Source organism: Equus przewalskii, chromosome 9 (genome assembly GCF_037783145.1).
Source record: "Equus przewalskii isolate Varuska chromosome 9, EquPr2, whole genome shotgun sequence".
Lineage (NCBI taxonomy): Eukaryota > Metazoa > Chordata > Mammalia > Perissodactyla > Equidae > Equus > Equus przewalskii.
In genome coordinates, this window is record NC_091839.1 from 41,397,765 (window position 1) to 41,417,796 (window position 20,032).

The window sequence follows — 20,032 nt, forward strand, 5'->3', positions numbered from 1 at the left end:
GGGCTGAGGGCGGCCCTGGGGATGTGGTCCATTCTGTGGGCTCTGCGGGGGTGGGCAGGTGGTAGCCCTCGTTTAGCTCACGGGAAATCACTCTTCATGCTTTCATTCTATTCTATTTTACAACATTCTGTGAGGACACATTTTCTCCTTGGTGATATATTTATCTGGCAATCCTGTGATTGTAAGGAATTCACAAGCAAAAAATAAAAATATTAGGTGTCAGACCTGCAGAGCACTGCTTAGAAATAAAGGCAATGACACCGCTGAAACACTTCTCTAAAGTTTGTTTTTCAGTTTTTTTGGTTTTTTTGGTGAGGAAGACTGGCCCTGAGCTAACATTTGTTGCCAATCTTCCTCTCTCTTTTTTTTTCTTGAGAAAGATGGTCCCTGAGCTACTATCTGTGCCAATCCTCTATTTTGTATGTGGGACACCGCCACAGCATGGCTTGATGAGCAGTGTGCAGGTCTGCACCCTGAATCTGAACCTGCAAACCCCGGGCTGCTGAACTGGAGCACATCAACTTAACTCCTACGCCACCGGGCTGGCCCCTGAAGTTTGGTTTTCGCTTCAGAGCTTGTAATCACATCATGTAAAGATTCCCACAAAGATGATTTTTACAGTCTGCTTCCAACAGAAAAGCATATCAGACAGACTCTGAAACTGTATTTAATCACTCCTCATTTTTAGTAAATGACAGCTCTCAACAATGTTTTTCCTACCTTTGTAAAAGATTTAACTTGAAATGTGGACAAAGAGAACAGATTAGTGGCTACCAGGGGAAAGGTGCCGTGGGGGGTGGGCACAAAGGGTGAAGTGGCGCACCCACAACACGAATGACAAACATTAATGTACAACTGAAATTTCACAAGATTGTAACCTATCATTAACTCAATTAAAAAAAAAAAACACACACACACAAAAAAAGATTTAACTTGAAAAGACGAATTTCTCTAATATTCTGATACCTTTCTCTGCCCCATAGTTAAAAGCAACTCAACGAACAAAGAAACAAAATAAAACAAAAAGCACATTTATCAATCCAAATTGAAGGTTCACTTTTTATGTTCAGGTAAAATTAAAACCAAATTACAGGGGCCGGCCCTGTGGCGGAGTGGTTAAGTTTGCGAGCTCTGCTTCAGCTGCCCAGGGTTTCGCCGGCCCAAGGTTTCGCTGGTTTGGATCCTGGGCATGGACCTAGCACCACTCATCAAGCCATGCTAAGGGGGCATCCCACATGCCACAACTAGAAGGACCCACAACTAAAAATACACAACTATGTACTGGGGGGCTCTGGCAAAAGAAGGAAAAATAAAATCTTTAAGAAAAAAAAAGACCAAATTACGATCACAATTTAAAAAGAGGCAAGTGTGCTTATTTTAGACACTTTATAACAATCTTACAAACACCTGAGGTGGAGGTACACTGGGAATTTGAATTCCATAAATGCAAACTGCCATGTAGCACAACATGGTCTTGAAGGAAGGACCTTCTAAGCCAGGGTCTTGAAGTGATGAGTCATCCGGTTGGAAGCCACTTACCCATGGGTCGGGCTACGACTGCTGTACCCACTTCAACTACAGAAACAGTAGCCGTGGGACTTAGGGAGAAAGTGGAGCTCAGAAGACACAGACAAGCATGACATCCCTGGAGGCTCGCCTCCCCTGCAGCAGCGTGCACACAGCCCAACTGCTCCTCCTGGGCTCCAAGCTCCCTAAGTTATGGTGCTGGCAGATCTGAGGCAGGAAGGCAGGGGGTACTGCCAAGGCCACAGATGGGCCAGAAAACAGGTCAGTACAAGTGGGACAGCCAGGAGAGCAGCGACTGACAGCAGGCCCTGAACCTGATACAGATGTCAACAAGCACGCATTTCTGGAAGGGCCCATGTGAGGAGAGATGCTGCTGTCTGTGGACCAGGCACTGGAATTTCAAGTCTTCCCCTCCACACCCCACCAAAAAAGAAAGAGGAAACCCTCCTAACCACATGGCCACACGCCCACAGCTACACCAGAAGTACCCGGTGCAGTCGTTTGGAACTAAAAGGCTTAGTTGAAAATTTCATTATTGTATCAAACAGGCACCTAGCTCTGTGAATGAATTTATGATGTTCTCAGGCATGAGCAGTCTTCTCAGAGAATGATTTTCCAAGCGTGGGCTCAGAACCATTATTTTAACAGTCTTCATAGCCCTTCCTCCCTAACATCACTGGGGCTCCTGGAAGGGCCAGGAGAGCCCAGTCACCGGATTATAGGGCCACAGTTTCAGGGAAACATTGAGACCTGGACAGGGGAGCAGAAAGCATCGGTGGCCCAGTCCTACTGCCTGAACTCTGTCCTAACACTGACCTGTCTGAGATGCACCTGTGGCCCACTGCTTCCCTCCCCCGCTCCTCTAACCACCAGTTCTGCTCCCCCTTCACAGGAGAAAGGCCCTGGGCACACAAAACCAGGTGCCAAAGAGACAGTTCAGATGACTGGTTCTGAATCCTGATAAAGTGAATGACTCTAATGCCTGGGTAGTAAGGCTCTTCACCGGTCAAGGGGTCCCCAGTTCTCTGCTTTCAGCAAGAAGAGGACATAATCCGGATGTCTATTGATAAAGGAATAAAAATAATATTTTGTGATAGAAAATTGAGTACTTTAGGAACTATAACTTAGGACAAGTTTAAATGATTGAGTGAACGCTATAAAAAAACTAACCCCATATCTACCTACTTTTTATGTGAACAAGGTTTCTCAGTGCTTACACCTCTATAAACAAAAGACAAAAATAGAACTGATGTCAAATCCTGTCTTATTCAAGCACAGATCCATGAATTAAGCAGAAAATATCCATCTTCTTAAGAGATATATTTATCTCAAATTTTATTTTTTATGTTTAATTACCTATAACATATATTATAGTTATGCTGCCAATCAACTACGTACTAGTAATAATTACAATTGTTTGGTTCATAAGAAAAATGTTCACACTTAGAACTTTATCTTCATAGGAAATAGTAAACATTTTAAAGTGTAGGGGCCGGCCCTGTGGCCACGTGGTTGGGATATTACGCTCCGCTTCAGAGTTTCACCAGTTCAGATCCTGGATGCTGACCTGGCACCGCTCAAGGAGCCACGCTGAGGCAGCATCCCACACGCCACAACTAGAAGGACCCACAGCTAAAATATACAACTATGTACTGGGGGCCTTTGGGGCAAAGAAGGAAAAATAAACAAATAAACAAATAAATAAATAAATAAAATGTAAATTTATATACATCTTTTTGCTGCAGAGAACCTGTGATCCTTTACAGATGTCTGCCAGGAGTACCAGAAGGCGGACACATATTGCTGTCCTTGGCCTGTCTGGTGGTTCCCGCCAAGTGTGAGGTTTCCTAGGCCTACCGTTTGCTGAGACGCACACAGCTCCCTAATGTCGCTGTTGTCAAGGCTGCCGGGAGCCTTCTCTCCATCGCAAGGCCTGGAGCCCCAACTGAGAAACGCTTGTTTGGTAGAAAGGCCTATTCTCGCTTCTAAAAACCGAACCAAAAGCATCACAAAGGAACTTGCTTGAACACGGGGGAGGAGGGGCTGCCGACACGGGCACCACAGGTCCGTCGCACCCCGAGACTGTGATTTACCTGGGAGTCAATGACAAATATCAGTGCTCCTGTTCCCCGGAAGATCATCTCATAGTCAAACGTGGGGTCAAAAAAGTCAATCTGTCCTGGGAAGTCCCAAATCTGAAAATTAACAAAGGAGCTGTTGGAGACGTCTTCCCGGCAGATCTTGTTCGTGCTCTCCAGGAACAGGGTTTCGTTGGGGGACATCTTGTGAAAGACGACTTTCTGAATGGACGACTTGCCGCTTCTCCTCAGGCCCATGAGCAGGATCCTGGGCTTCACCTCGGTGCTGAAGGGATCGCTGAAGTCCAGCACTGGAGAAACCACAAAACGAGAATGAGGGTGAGATGCCGTCACGGCGGTTAATCAGAGGAGTTTCACTTCCACCTCAGACGAGATTTATGATTCACAGCCTGTGCTACTTTTCCAAATACGGACAGTGCTAACGACATCACCCCACTCACTGAGGGGCCGGCTTATAGTAAGTGCGAAACACTGAACAATGCTGTCTCACCACCTCTCACACCATCCCGGGGGGCCAGAAAACCTGTTGGAGCCCACCTCGCGAGCAGGGGCATCTGGAGGGTGAAGAGCACAGACTTCCTGGAGCAGAGTCGGGGGAAAGACTCCAGTCTTAGCGTTCCAGAGCAACATCTTTCTTTGCCTAGATCCTCAGTGTCTCCATGCCCTAAAGAGAGGCGTGTTTACTTGAGTTACCTCTCCTGGCCGGTGCCTCACATGCACAAAGGCCTGGAAAATGGGCAGACACTAGATCCCTCAGACCAGAGTGGCCAGAAAGCAGGTGTACACCTTGTGAGAGGCGCACCTCCCCAAGGCCCGCCCTGGCTCCAGGCCTGCACTGTCCAGTAAGGTAGCCACTAGCCTCATGTGACTGTCTAAATTAAACTTTATTAAAATTAAAAATTCATTTCACCTTATATCAGGTTCCTAGAGGAGTCAAATTTACAGACACAGAGGGTGGGACGGTGGTTTTCAGGAGCTGAGGAGGACGGGGAGTTAGTGAGGTTCCTAGAGTAGTCCAATTCATAGACACGGAGAGTAGAATAGTGGTTTCCAGGGGCCGCGGGAATGGGAAGTTAGTGTTTAATGGGTATGGGATTTCAGCTGGGGAAGGTAAAGTTCTAGAAGTGGATGGTGGTGATGGTTGTACAATATGAATGTGAATGCACTTAATGTCACTGAACTGTACACGTAAAAATGGTTATAATGATAAATTGCATGTTATGTATGTTTTACCGCAATAAAAAAAAACTCAGTTCCTTAGTTGCATTAGCCACATTGCATGGGTTTAAGAGCCCCATCTGGCAAGTGGCTAATGCACTGGACAGTGCAGACACAGAACACTGTCATCATCATAGACTTCTAAAGGCCAGCATTACTCTAGTCCCTGGTAACAAAAATTCGATCCTAAAATCCTTTGCCAAGGGTCCTAAAGGGATTGGGCATTACTTGATATAAGTGGGAATTGGTGTAAACGCTTAAAACTCTGTAGGGCTCTCTCTTGTCTTTGTTCTTGAAGTATAGAGCGTTAGTTCCAAAATGTTCTTCAGTCCTAGACAACCACTTAATTTCCGAGCAGTGTTCCTCCGTGACCAAGAGTGTGTACATTTCACAGAAGCAAAGGAAGTGTCACCTAGTGCTTAAGTGTCAGGGCTCTGAAGTCAACAAGATCCAACCGGTTTGAGCCCTGAGACCTTGGACAGGAAACTTAGCTTTTGAGACTGTTTCAAAAATCCATAAAATGAAGTTTGATAGTGACAATAAAAATCTCATAGGGCTGTTATGATAGTTAAATGGGATTACGGACCTAAGATGACTATTACATATAGGACTCATTCAGCAAATGATGCTGGGACAAACTGGATATCCACAAGCGAAAGAATGCAGTTGGACCCTTACCGTACAGCAAATACAAAAATTATCTCAAAACGGATGAAACATCTAAATTTAAGAGCTAAAACTCTTAGAAGGAAACATAGGCGTAAATCTTGATGGTCTCAGATTAGACGATGGTTTCTTAGCTATGACGCCAAAAGCACAAGGAACCACAGAAAAAAATAAACTGAACCTCATCAAAATGAAAAATTTTAGTGTTTCAAAGGACACTATCAAGAAAGTGAAAACAAGTCACAGAATGGGAAAAAAACATTTGCAAATCATATATGTGATAAAGGTCTAATAACCAGAATATATAAACAATGTTTACAATTCAACAGTAAAAAGAAAAACCAATTTAAAAAATGGGCAAAGGATCACACATTTCTCCAAAGAAGATACACAAACGGCAAATAAGCACATGGAAAGATGCTCCACATCATTACCTATCAGAGAGGTACTAAACAAAACCACAACGAGATGTCACTTCCACCCACTACTAGGATGGCTATAATTAAAAAGACAATAATAAATGTTGGTGAGGATGTGGAGAAATTGGAACCCTTATCCACTGCTAGAACGTAAAAGGGTGTGCTTTGAAAAAAAGTTTGGCAGTTCCCCAAAAGGTTAAACATTGAGTCACCATGTGACCCAGCAATTCCGCTCCTAGGAATATATTCAAAGAAAGGAAAACATATGTCCAAGCAAAACTTGTACACGAATGTTCACAGGAGCATTATTCATAATAGCCAAAAAGTAGAAAAAAATCCAATGGCCATCAACTGATGAACAGATTAACAAAATGTGATATACCCATACAATGGAATATTACTCAGCTTTAAAAAAAAGAATGAAGTATTGATTCACACCACAGCATGGATGAACACTGGAAGTGAAAGAAGCCAGACTCAAAAGGTCAGATATTGTTTGATTCCATTTATATGAAATGTCCAGAATAGACAAATCCATAGAGACAAAAGGTACTTTGTGGTTGCCAGGGGCTAGAGGGAAGGGAAAATGGGGAGTGACTGTTAATGGGCACATGGCTTCTTTGGAGTGGTGAAAATGTTCGGGAATTAAACAGTGGTGATGATTACACATCCTTGTGAATATACTAAAACCACCGATTTGTATACTTAAAAGGGAAAATATCATGGTATGTGAAATATACCTCAATTTTTAAAAATAAAAAGCTTAATGACTGACCAAATAAATAAATAAATAAAAATAAAAGACCCAGTATGAAACTTAGAGAAAGATCAAGAAAAGAAACCAACATTTTAAGAAAAAAGGCAGGCCGGCCCCGTGGCCGAGTGGTTAAGTTTGCATGCTCCACTTCAGCGGCCCAGTGTTTCACCAGTTTGAATCCTGGGCACAGACATGGCACCACTCATCAGGCCATGCTGAGGTGGCATCCCACATGCCACAACTAGAAGGACCCACAACTAAAAATGCACAACAATGTACTGGGAGACTTTGGGGAAAAAAAGGAAAAATAAAATCTTTAAAAGAAAAAAAAGAAAAAAGGCAGACTATAGGCAAATATAGAGATATATGTACGCTAACTTATTTTTCTATATTTTTTTATTTTTTGCTGAGGAAGATTCACCCTGAGCTAAGACCTGTGCCAATCTTCCTCTATTTTCTATGTGGGTTGCTGCCACAGCATGGCTACTGACAAGTGGTATGGGTCCACACCTGGGATCCAAACCTGGGCTGCCAAAGCGGAGCACATGAACTTAACCATTAGGACACAGGGTCAGCCCCTCTAAATTTCTTTTTTGCTTCCTTCTGAACTACACTTCTATGTTCTTCTCAGTCCCTGATGCCAGTCTAAGTCTAATCTAATACAGACTGTAAAGTAACTCTTTATTTCCCTATTGTAAATAACAACTTTTTCCAAAACACAGTAATACCTGATAATATTTCAGTACATTTCATTTATTATATATAATATTTTGATGTTTGAATCTGCAATAAGTGTAGATAAACACACAAATTTCAGGTAGAATAATAACTGAATTTAAAAAAAAGTAAGCAGGTCCTTTTGTGCACAGACACTACTATAAGCAACATCTCACCCCATACTATCCACACACACTTTTCCAGTTCAACTTAACCCAATTCAACAAATTGCTGATGACATACTCTAGAAGCAGTGATGTGGAAGTAAACTGTCCAAAAGGTCACCAGCTTTCTTTTTCTTCATCAGTGATTATATGCTATTCACTTGCAGTATTGCCATCAAAAGGCAATCTTAGCAAAAGCAGGGCATGAACTGAAAAAGATAACAGGACTTTCAGCTTCAAAAATATAGGACTGGGCTGCCCCAGTGGCATAGTGGTTAAGTTCACATGCTCCGCTTCGGCGGCCCCAGGTTCACAGGTTCAAATCCTGGGTGCAGACCTACACAGCACTCATCAAGCCATGCTGCAGAGGTGTCCGACATACAAAATAGGGGAAGAGTCACACGGATGTTAGCAACAACTTTCCTCAGCAAAAAGAGGAAGATTGGCAACAGATGTTAGCTCAGGGCCAATCTTCCTTACCAAAAAAAATTATATATATATATATATATATATATATAAAATATATATATATATATCAGACTGATAACATGTCAGAGTCTTGAGGCCGGCCCCACAGCCGAGTGGTTAAGTTCGTGCTCTCCGCTTTGGCAGCCCAGAGTTTCACCAGTTTGGAGCCTGGGCATTGACCTAGCACTGCTCATCAAGCCAGGATGAGGTGCATCCCACATACTAGAACTAGAAGGACCTTCAACTAGAACATACAACTATGTACTGGGCGGCTTTGGAGAGAAGAAGGAAAAAAAAAAAAAGTTGGCAACAGATGTTAGCTCAGGTGCCAATCTTTAAATAAGTAGATGAACAAATAAACATGAATAGCCAAGCTTGAAACAAAAAAGAGAACTCAAAGTTGACACGTTGCTCAGAAATCCCTAAGAAACATGAAGATCAGATTGAAGAGGGACTCTGTAGCCCTTGCCTATCTGCCTATAAACAGCAGAGTTTGGCTGCAGAGGGTAAAACTGGTGGAAGCCCAAACAGGAAGGGGCATGAAGACAACCAACGGGGTTGTTATTTGGAGAATCAAATGAGACGAGCCAAGCAGATAAGCCCTGTGTACCACTGCCCACCTACCCAACCCCACCTACACATACCCTAGATCATCTTCCAGGTGGGAGCAGTGACTGCTGGAGCCTGGGAGTGAGAGGGAAGGCAGCGCCCAAGGGGTCAGTGATGCCCAGAAGGAACAGGGATCACCCACACTACCACCCTCCGAGTACTGTGACTTTCCCTAACTCTCACTACAGCATGTGGAGTTCAAGGGGCGGAAGCAGCACCATCTTCCCTCCAGACATTTCCTCAAATAGAAGAGAATTACAGACTCAACAAATGGAAGAACGTACACATGAAGAAGGAGAGTTCATCAAGGAGTCAGAGTAAACTTCCAAGTTAAGTACAACGAAACTACTCAGAGATAAGAGAAAATATGGTATTCATGAAACAAGAACAGACAGTTTCAGAATCAGCACAGACATGAAAAAGGGCGTTAGAGATATTAGAAATAAAAATATAATGGGAGGGGGCATATGAATTGAAAAGCAGAATCAATACAGATGAAAAGAGCAATAGTGACCTGGAAAGTCAAATTCCCTCAGAATGCAGTATAAAAGAATAGAGCACTGGAAAATATGAAATAAAGGTTAAAGTGACATCAGGAATAAGATTCAGAAGTCCTATTATCCTTCAAAGAAGTTCCAAAAGGAGAAAATAGAGATTATAAGGGAAAAGAATATTTAACTAATAGTAGATAAGCCTTTCCCAAACCAAGAAATGATAAAACTCAAAATGAACAGGCCTACAAAGTAAAAAGGAGAAATTCAAACAAAAACAAGCCCACACCTAGAATAATCACAGTCAAACTTTAAAATATCAAGGATAATAACAAACTCCTTAAAACTATCAGAAAAGGAAAACAGTTACCTACAAAGAAATCAGAAAGAGAGCCAGCCTTAATTGCCTAGTGGTTAGAGTTCACCTCACTCTGCTTTGGTGGCCCAGGTTCAGGTCCCAGGCGTGGAACCACACCACTTGTCTGTCAGTAGCCATGCTGTGGTGGCAGCTCACATAGAAGAACCAGAACTTACAACTATACACAACTATGTACTGGGGCTTTAGGGAGGAAAAAGAAGAGAAAGATATGAGACTTCTTAACAACTCAGGATGCAAGAAGAAAATAGAACAGTATCTTCAAAGGACTCAAGGAAATATCTTTGAAATCAGATTTATATACCCAGTCATACTACTTTTCAAATGTAGGAGCAAAATAAAGATGTTTTCAGACATTCAAGGACTCAGAAAGTTTACTGTCCACTTAATCTCTTTGAAAGAATTACTCAAGGATGTACTCCTGAAAGAAAAATACACCCAAAATGTAGAGCAATGCAATAAGCAACAGAAAACAAAGACATGTTCCTGAAACCTATTCATTTTAAATAAGTATTGGTTTTAAATTTTTGAATAAAAATCAGAAACTAAAATTCCAGACAACATAGACATGGAAAACTGGTAAGGGAGAGGTAGGCAAAAGGTAAGTAAAAGGATGCTATGGTTCTTGTTAGAAAAGCATAATTACATATCAATTTTTTTAAATTTAAGAATAATCATCTCAAACTAGTAGAAAATATGAATATATGCAAAAATGCATTAGAAAAGTGTCCAGAAGGATGCATAGCAAACAGCAAAGCGTGGGGGCAGGAAGGATTTAGGGGAATCATTAAAGGGATTTGGGGTTTAATTTTAAAAAGGAAACACATGCACATACATATATATAAAATTAGTTTTGAAAAAGAATGAAAAAAATGTTTAATGTATGGGAGTCAAGGACACGGAAATGGGAGAATTAAGAGACAACAACTGACATACTGTTTTATGTTTTAATTTACAAAGCTCAGACTTTTAAGTTAAATTTCAAAGATAAGCTCACTGAAAACCTTTGATTTTTTTTTACTTTATATGCCAACACAAACATTTCAAAATATTAAGTACTCCTTAAATTGTGATTTCAACTCCACATTTTCTCTTTAAATAGTGTCTTAAGAATTTTGCTTTTTCAGAGGCCGGCCTTGTGGCCGAGTGGTTAAGTTCGTGTGCTACGCTGCGGCGGCCCGGGGTTTCACCAGTTTGAATCCTGGACGCGGACATAGCACCACTCATCAGGCCATGCTGAGGTGGCGTCCCACATGCCACAACTAGAAGGACCCACAACTAAAAATATATACAACTATGTACCAGGGGGATTTGGAGAGAAGAAGGAAAAATAAATCTTAAAAAAAAAAGAAAAGAATTTTGCTTTTTCAATACAATAAATATATTGGTTAATGTACTCAGAGTAGTTGATCGGTAAACGTGGATTGGACAAAAGATATGTAAAACATGGTTCCTATCTTGAAGAAACTTAAAATCTAGTCTAGAGGGGCCAGCCAAGTGGCGCAGCGGTTAAGTGCACATGTTCTGCTTCAGCAGCCTGGGGTTTGCCCGTTCGGATCCTGAGTGCGGACATGGCAAGGCTTGGCACGCCATGCTGTGGTAGGCGTCCCACATATAAAAAAGTAGAGGAAGATGGGCACGGATGTTGGCTCAGGGCCAGTCTTCCTCAGCAAAAAGAAGAGGATTGGCAGCAGTTAGCTCAGGGCTAATCTTCCTTAAAAAAAAAAAAAAATAGTCTAGAGGGTATGGTATTGGCATAAAGATAGACAAATAGGTTATTGGAACAGAACAGGGAGTCCAGAAATAAACCTACAACTGATTTTTGACAAAGATGCAAAAGTAACTCCCTAAGGAAAGGATAGTCATTTTCACCAAACAGTGACTCCTGGACATTCATATGCCAAAAAGTTAATTTCAATCTACATCTCACACCATATACAAAAATTAACTCAAAACAGATCATAGGCCTAATTGTAAAGCCTAAAACTGTGTAATTTCTAGGAGAAAATATTTGTGATCTTGGGGCAGGCAAAGATTTCTCAGATATGACACCTTCCCCCAAAACTGATAAATTGGTCTTTATTAAAACAAATCTTCTTGGGGCCGGCCCCGTGGCCTAGTAGTTAAGTTCGCGCACTCCGCTTCAGCAGCCCAGGGTTTTGCTGGTTTGGATCCTGGGTGCGGACATGGTACCACTCATCAGGCCACTCAGAGGCAGCGTCCCACATAGCAGAGCCAGAAGGACCCACAACTAAAATATACAACTATGTACTGGGGGGATTTGTACAGGAAGAACAAAACAAAAAAACTTCTGCTCTTCAAATGACATTGTTAAAATAATAAAAAAAACAAGCCAAAGATTGGGAGAAAGTATTTGCAAATCATATATCTGATAAAGGATTTGTATCCAGAATATGTAAAGAACTCTAAAAACTCATTAATAAGAAAATAAAACCCAATTTAACAAAGGGAAGGTGGCAGGAGATTTGAACAGATAATTCTTCAGATAAGATTTTTATGGAAGGTAAATAAGCACATGAAAAGATGCTCAACATGTCACTAATCATTAGGAAAATGTAACTCAAAACCACAATGAGATGCTATTGCATACACACTAAGATGGCTAACACTGAGGAAGACAGACAGTAACACACGTTGAGGAGGATGTGGAGGTACCAAAAGTCTCATACACTGCTGATGGCAATGTAAAATGGTACTACCATTCTGGAAAACAGTTTGGTAGTTTCTTAAGAAGTTAAACATACATCTATTATATTATCTATATGTTACATCCCAACCATTCCACTGCTAGGTATTTACCCAAAAGAAATGAAAGCATATGTCCATGCAAAAACTTGTACGCAAAGGCTCATAACAATTTTATTCGTAATAGTCAAAAACTGGGGAAAAACCAAATGTCCATCAACAGATGAATGGACAAATTGTGGTGCATCTCAGCAATACAAAGAAATAAACCATTGATACCCACAACACGGATGAATCTCAAAAGGATGATGCTGAGTGAAAGAAGCCAGTTGAAAAAGGACATAATCTATGATTCACTTACATAAAGTTCTAAAAACTGTAAACAAATCTCTAGTGATAAACAGCAGATCAGTGGTTGCCTGAGAAATGGAAGAGGGAGTGAGGAGGGGTCGGAGGGACCACTAAGGGGCACAAAGGAACTTTGAGAGGTGATGGGTACGTTCATCTTGATTGTAGTGATGGTTTCACAGATGCACACACGTCAAAACCTATCAAATTGGTGCACTTTATGTCAATTATACCTCAATACAGCTGTTCGAAAAAAAATGTACTCTCAAAGACAAGAATGGAAACCTAAAGAGCTGTAGTTGATCCATTATCACCTCCCAAACAGCAAGGTTAGATCAATGCAAAGTAGGGGAGAAATGCCCTTGGGCTGTGGGGAGGAACCCAGTGGATTACAAAGGCTATGAAAGCAGATGTAGAGCAGTGCAGGATTTGGATGACGTTGAGGGGGGCCCAAATGTAAGCAAGGGCACAACATCTTGCACGGAACAGGAAAATACGCATGCAATGAAAACACAGCAACCAAGTGGGAAGGTGCCTTCCACACACCAAGTACTGCCCTAGGCACGGTATACACTTTATCCCTTTCACACTCCTTCAGGAATAGATATTATTACCTCCCTTTCACAGGTGGAGAAATTCAGGCTCTGGAAGATCAAGTAACATTCAAACTGAGGACTGGCTCATCCAAAGTCTACGCACTCTCTTTCTGCTGTGCAACACTGCCTCCAGTCAACGAAAGCAAAATTCCACATTAAATTATGTACAAGTACAAAAATACTTAAGTGCTTATAAAAGTCTTTCTTTCTTCCCAATTTATACTGCTGGATGTCGGTGTAGATTTTAAACCTATCTTCAGCAGGGTCTGCAAGTCTCTGTGTGGCACGGTCATCCATGCTGGTGCCCTGGGGTCGGACCTCCTCCTTCCGGGAGAGTGAGGAGGTAATGCAGACCCCTGTGAGGAGCGGAGGGAGTGTATATGCATGTTTACATACATAGAGTGGCGGGGAAGCAAAATACACATACAGCTGGAAGTATTTCCTTGTCCTGCCAAATTCAAGCGTGGGCCGCAAACTGTAAACAGCTGGGAAATGATGAGCCAGAACAGCAAGAGTCCCATCGACTCTGTGGAGAACCCTTAGACCCACGCAGATGCATCATATCAGATTTAGCCTGTCTGTATGGAAATAAACTGTGTGACATTTCTGCCCAATGAGGAGATACGAGTCTGCTTTCCACCTGAGGAATCTGGAGGAAAGAACCTGCCCCAGGTCACAGGGCTGGTATGTGGTGGCGTTCTCATCCAGGGCCTTGGCCACCAAGCAGAGGGCATTAAACAAAAACTGCAACAAAGAGAAGAGACTAGAAAACGTCAGAGTACATCATGCAGAATAAGAGTAAATACTGCTGGTGAAACTCTTCTAGGTTTACCTGTCCATATATGAGTGCTGGTTCACAATATGAATGTATTTTTTATTGTGGACCATAGTCACTGCTGTTGATCAGGAGAGGTTTCTTACATAAAGGTGACTGCTGACAAAACCTCCCCTCCCACCCTTCCCCCAAGCATCTCTGCTTCTGAAACCGGACGGGGTTTCTCAGAGGGTCTCAGTCCACTCTGGGAGTGGTCAGGAAATGCTCACGCAAGTTTGGTAAGAACAACCTGAAAAAGCTTAAAGTGTGAAAGAGAATGAAGGATGTTAGTTGCTTTGAAAGGGGCAATAAAAGGGCTAGTACTTTAAAAAAAAAAAAAAAGAAAAACAAAGAAGGAAATCAGAAAGGAACTACAGGAGGATTGGGGACTAGAGATGGAACCCAGAGAGGGCTCTTTAAAAGTGTCAGCGGGGGGCTGGCCCCGTGGCTGAGTGGTTATGTTCACACGCTCCGCTGCAGGCGGCCCAGTGTTTCGTTGGTTCGAATCCTGGGCGCGGACATGGCACTGCTCATCAAACCACGCTGAGGCAGCATCCCAGATGCCACAACTAGAAGGACTCACAACGAAGAATATACAACTATGTACCGGGGGGCTTTGGGGAGAAAAAGGAAAAAAATAAAATCTTTAAAAAAAAAAGTGTCAGCGGGGTTTGGAGGAAGTTGTTGGCGTGAGGTGAAACTTACAAGAGGGCAGTTTGTTCTCCTTTCATAAAAGTTCCCTGACCATCTGCCAAGTCTAGACAGGGCTGAGCCAGGGGCTGCCATCACAAAGACAAGATTGATCCCTTAGCGATTAGAGGGGGAAATCGACAAGAGAAACTGACCATTACAACGCACTGCTACCTAGGTGCTACCGGCTCAGAGAGGGCTCCCGGCAGAAATAACATCCGAGTCTTAAAGAAGAGGAGGCACGAAAGAGATGAATAAGGGAAAGGTCCGTCCAGCAAGAGATTTTGACCTTCCCAGAGTTTAGGGTCTGTAGTTTAAAAGGCAAGAAAAGGCTGCACACTGCCCAGTAGGTTCCCACAGCATTTAGAATAAAACCGAAACGCCTTCTTCCCCCAAAAGGCCCTGTGTGGGCTACCCTCTCATCCCGTGCCTAATCCATCCTCCCCACCGGCTTCTATCCTGCGGCCACACTGGCCTCCGCTTCCTCACCTCAGGGTCTGGACCTGCCCCTGCCTCCACCTGCTAAGCTCTCCCCAGGATTCACCTCGCCTTCTTGCTACTCGGCCCAGAGGGAATTTTACGTCCTCTCATCTCAGCTGGGCCCCATCACTTCCTAATACCCCTGTGTCTTCTTAATAGTACTTATCACTATACAAAATTCTCTCTTTAGTTTATAAGTTTGTCTTCTTGTCTGTTTACTTGTTTAATATCTGCCCCTCTCACATATACACAGGCAGAATACAATGTAGCATGTGATGTGAATCCAATAAATATCCTGGAATAAATGAGTTCAGAGAGAGGGAACAGGCTAGCTCACAAATAAGATGCTGGGAAGTTCGGATTTCACCCAGAAAAACATGAGGAAATCACAAGGATTTTTTTTTCCCAAAGATTGGCACCTGAGCTAACAACTGTTGCCAATCTTTTTTTCTTTTTTTTTAATTTCTGCTTTTTCTCCCCAAACCCCCCCCAGTACATAGTTGTATATTTTAGTTGTGGGTCCTTCTAGTTGTGGCGCATGGAACGCCGCCTCAACGTGGCCTGATGAGCAGTGCCATGTCCGCGCCCAGGATCCGAACCAGCGAAACCCTGGGCCGCCGTAGCGGAGCACACAAACTTAACTACTCGGCCATGGGGCCGGCCCCCACAAGGATTTTAAGGGGAGACTAACATGATCAGATTTACGCTTTAGGAAGTTCACTCTAGAAATAGACTCCCTAAGGGCGGGGGGTCAGTGTGGAGACGATGAAGGGCCCTAGAATAAGCCTCTGTGGTGTAGAAATTATTTTCAGCTAAAGGCATTTGAGTTCCTGATATCCCTATTTGCCTAAAGCAGAGCCTCCCAAAAGGAGCAACTATGATCTTCTATTGTTGGAGACAGACTGAAATGAGAAGAGAAGTTGGCACCACATCCAAACAGACGCTGTCCCGAAACTATCCCATCTCCCACCTTTTCTCCCAGGGGCCCATTTCTCTTTCCAAAAAGTCATTTGTTTTTCCATAAGTGCCCCTTCCCCAACCCTCTTCTAAGAAGTCATTTGTTCTCCAGAAGTGCCCCTCTGCCCCTCCCCATCCTCTAAGATGGTATATAAGCCCCAAATCCTAAACACCTCCTTGAATTGCATTTTTGATGAACTCTCATGCATTAGCATGTAATTAAATCTGTTTTTCTCTTCTTGATCTGTCTTTTGTCAGTTTAATTTGCAGGCTCCCATTCAGAAGCTAAGACTAGAGGAAAAGTTTTTCCCCCCCCCGCTGACAGCAGTTAGGAGGTTGTTCTAGAAAAATAAGAAATGGAAGAACTAAGCCACAGGCTGTGGAAATGGTCAAAAGGAACAGATTTGTGAGAAGTTCAAATCGACTGAATGGTACTTGGTGACCCACTGGACACAGAGGATAAGGGAGAAAGAAGGCCCAGGTCCCTGACCTGGAAGACCAAGTGAGCAAGGGCCCGTTCAGCAAGATGGTGAAGCGGAAGACGCTGAACAGATACCTGAAGTTGTTGACTCTGGGGTGCCTGTCGGCCTGCAGCTCAGTGAGGAAAGCATTTGGGGCCTCAGAAGGGTGTTGCAGACAGGTTTGAAGCGGAAATGCAGATTGCTGAGGGTGTCCATGCCTTGATGGTCCTTTTTTTCCCTGATCTTGTTGGCTGAAGACGAGGGCACATTTCAGAGGTTTTAGCCTTGGCCACCACGGAACAGCTCAAATCAACCTGCTCCAACCTCTTATCACTCAGCAGTTACCATTTACTGACCACCTGTGTCCCACGTAATCCTCAAGTGACAGCGTTTATCCTTTACAGATGTAAAACCTGAGGCCTCTGTGCTTACCACAATAAACACTCAATAGATGTTTGTTGGTTAGGACGATTGAATGAACGTGACTGAGTTGAATCTGAAGCCAAACTGACTGAAGCTTTAAAATGAAACTTCATATGACTTTTGCCCAGACCAGGACTCGGTATTAAGAGGATGAACTCGATGCTGGGTAAAGTTTATCTACTGTGGTCAGAGTACTGAACACACCTTACCTATCTTGCAGTGGGTCCTGCAGTACCATTTCCCAAACAGCCCAGCTTTGCAACTAGTCGGCTGGAGATCCCAGGGAAACTCAGTGACCCAAGGAATAGCATCATGGGGAGTGGTCATCTAACTGGGCCATTTTCAGGCTTTAACACCTGCAGGCTAATGACTTAATCAGTAACTGGCAGAGCCCTGTCAAAAAGCAATAGGCCTTGTAAATACAGAAGGAAGGGAGAGAAAGACGGCTGGCACCTTGAGCACAAGGCGGCCGGCATGCCTGGCTGATCTGTGGGTTGGGAATGTCCACAACAAAGAAAGAACCCGAAATCAGGAAAATGGGAATTGAAGGGCAATGTGCACCTCCTTCCACAGTTCTAACGGGTTGGCCCTGCCTTCCTGAGCTCAAGGGGTCTCTCTGGGGAGAACGAGACCTCATATGAAATGCACTTCATAAATTCTGATGTATTTTACAATTGAGAGCTATTATAATTAAGGACAGTTCTCCAAGAGGTGACACTTTTGAACAGGTCCAAAACGGGAAAATAAAACAAAGATTTAATGAAAGAATTAGAATAGCATGGTGCCAAAGTGATGGCAAGTGGAACAGTTTAAAAAGTACTCGTTAGTGCCAGGCTGGGGTTCAAGTCCCAGCTACGCCATTTACCAGCTGTGTGACCCCATACATGTCCTCTATGTCTCCAGCCCTCCATCAGTATTTATTTCCTCCTCTATCAGTCTCTATCAAGGACACACACATACACATGCACCTTCTTTTTTTCTCTTTTTTTCCCAGCCCAAGCCTGGGTAACGAGAGGGTCTTTTGTGGAATGTGACTACAGTGAGAGGCTCACTCAGTCCTAAGGGAAAGTTAGAATTTCTTTGCTTATTAGTATTCTGTAGAGTCAACAAAGTCTTAAGGTTCTATAAACTTATGGTTTTAGGAAGAGGCCTCTGGTTTGTTTTTATTTGCAACATTATCTGTGGTCCTTTATATTTCTGACCAATGAACTACTTATACACTCAAGACCCCAGGGTTCAATATGAAATTTCAACACAAGTGGGAGTTATTATATGAATAATAACAGTACCCTTAATCAGAGATTTTGTGAGAACATACAACGGAGAAAGGAAAGTCTCTTCAATAATGATGTTGGGAAAACTGGACAGCCACATGCAAAGGAATGAAAATAGACCCCTGTCTTTTACACCATGCACAAAAATTTACTCAAAATGGATTAAAGACTTGAATGTAAGAGCTGAAACCATAAAACTCCTAAAAGAAAACATAGGCAGGGGCCAGCCCCTTGGCCGAGTGGTTAAGTTCATGTGCTCTGCTTCGGCGGCCCAGGGTGTCGCTGGTTCAAATCCTGGGTGCGGACATGACACCGCTCATCAAGTCATGCTGAGGAGGCATCCCACATGCCACAACTAGAAGGACCCACAACTAAGAATACACAACTATGTATCAGCTTTGGGGAGAAAAAGGAAAAAAATAAAATCTTTTAAAAAAAGAAAAGAAAACATAGGCAGTATGCTCTCTGACATTGGTCTGAGCAATATCTTTTTAAATCTATCTCCTCAAGCAAGGGAAACAAAAGAGAAAAGAAACATACGGGACTACATCAAACTAAAAAGCATCTGCACAGCAAAGGAAACCATCATCAAAATGAAAAGATAACTGACAAATTGGGAGAACATATTTGCAAATCATATATCCAATAAAGGTTAATATCTAAAATATATAAAGAACTCATTCAACTCAACAACAACGAAAAAAGCCTGATTAAAAAATGGCCAGAGTGGGGCTGGCCCCGTGGCCGAGTGGTTAAGTTCTCGCGCTCCGCTGCAGGCGGCCCAGTGCTTCGTTAGTTCGAATCCTGGGCGCGGACATGGCACTGCTCATCAGACCACGCTGAGGCAGCATCCCACATGCCACAACTAGAAGAACCCACAACGAAGAATACACAACTATGTACCGGGGGGCTTTGGGGAGAAAAAGGAAAAAATAAAATCTTTAAAAAAAAAAAAAAAAGAATATTTAAAAAAAAAAAAAATGGCCAGAGGATCTGAATAGACATTTTTCCAAAAAAGATATACAGACGGCCAACAAACACATGAAAAGATGTTCAACATCACTATTAGGGAAATGCAAATCGAAACCACAATGAGATTATCACCTCATGCCCATCAGAATGGCTATTAAAAAGATAAGAAATAACAACTGTTGGAGAGGATGTGGGGAAAAGGGAACCCTAGTACACTGCTGATGGGAATGTAAATTGGTACAGCCACTATGGAAAACAAGACGGAAATTTCTCAAAAAATTTAAAAAAGAACTATCACATGATCCAGCAATTTCACTTATAGGTATTTATCCAAAGAACGTGAAAACACTAATTCAAAAAGATATATGCACTGTTATGTTCACTGCAGCATTATTCACAATAGCCAAGACCTGGAGACAACCTAAGTGTCCATCAACAGATGAATGGATAAATAAGATGTGGTGTATATATATATACAGTGAAATACTACTCAGCCATAAAAAAGATGAAATCTTGCCATATGCAACAATATGGATGGACCTTGAGGGTATTATGCTAAGCAAATAAGTCAGATGGAGAAAGACAACTACTGTATGATTTCACTTATATGTGGGAGATAAACAAACACATAGATAAGGAGAACAGATTAGTGGTTACCAGAAGGGAAAGAGGGTGTAAGGAGGGCAAAAGGGGTAAAGGGGCACATGTGTAGGGGATGGATGGCAACTAGGCTTTTGGTGCTGAACATGATGCAGTCTATACAGACGTCGAAATATAATGATGTACACCTCAAATTTATT

The 20,032-nt window shown here is 42.6% G+C and overlaps 1 protein-coding gene across 1 annotated transcript in view; it reads right to left on the reverse strand.

The window, feature by feature from the left end:
* The window catches only part of RRAGD (Ras related GTP binding D), a 50,485-nt gene that overhangs the window by 25,412 nt on the left and 5,041 nt on the right, over positions 1–20,032 (reverse strand). Inside the window, exon 2 of the mRNA XM_070633599.1 lies at positions 3,621–3,916. Within this exon, the coding sequence (XP_070489700.1) occupies positions 3,621–3,916 (296 nt within the window). The remainder of the gene's footprint in view (positions 1–3,620; positions 3,917–20,032) is intronic.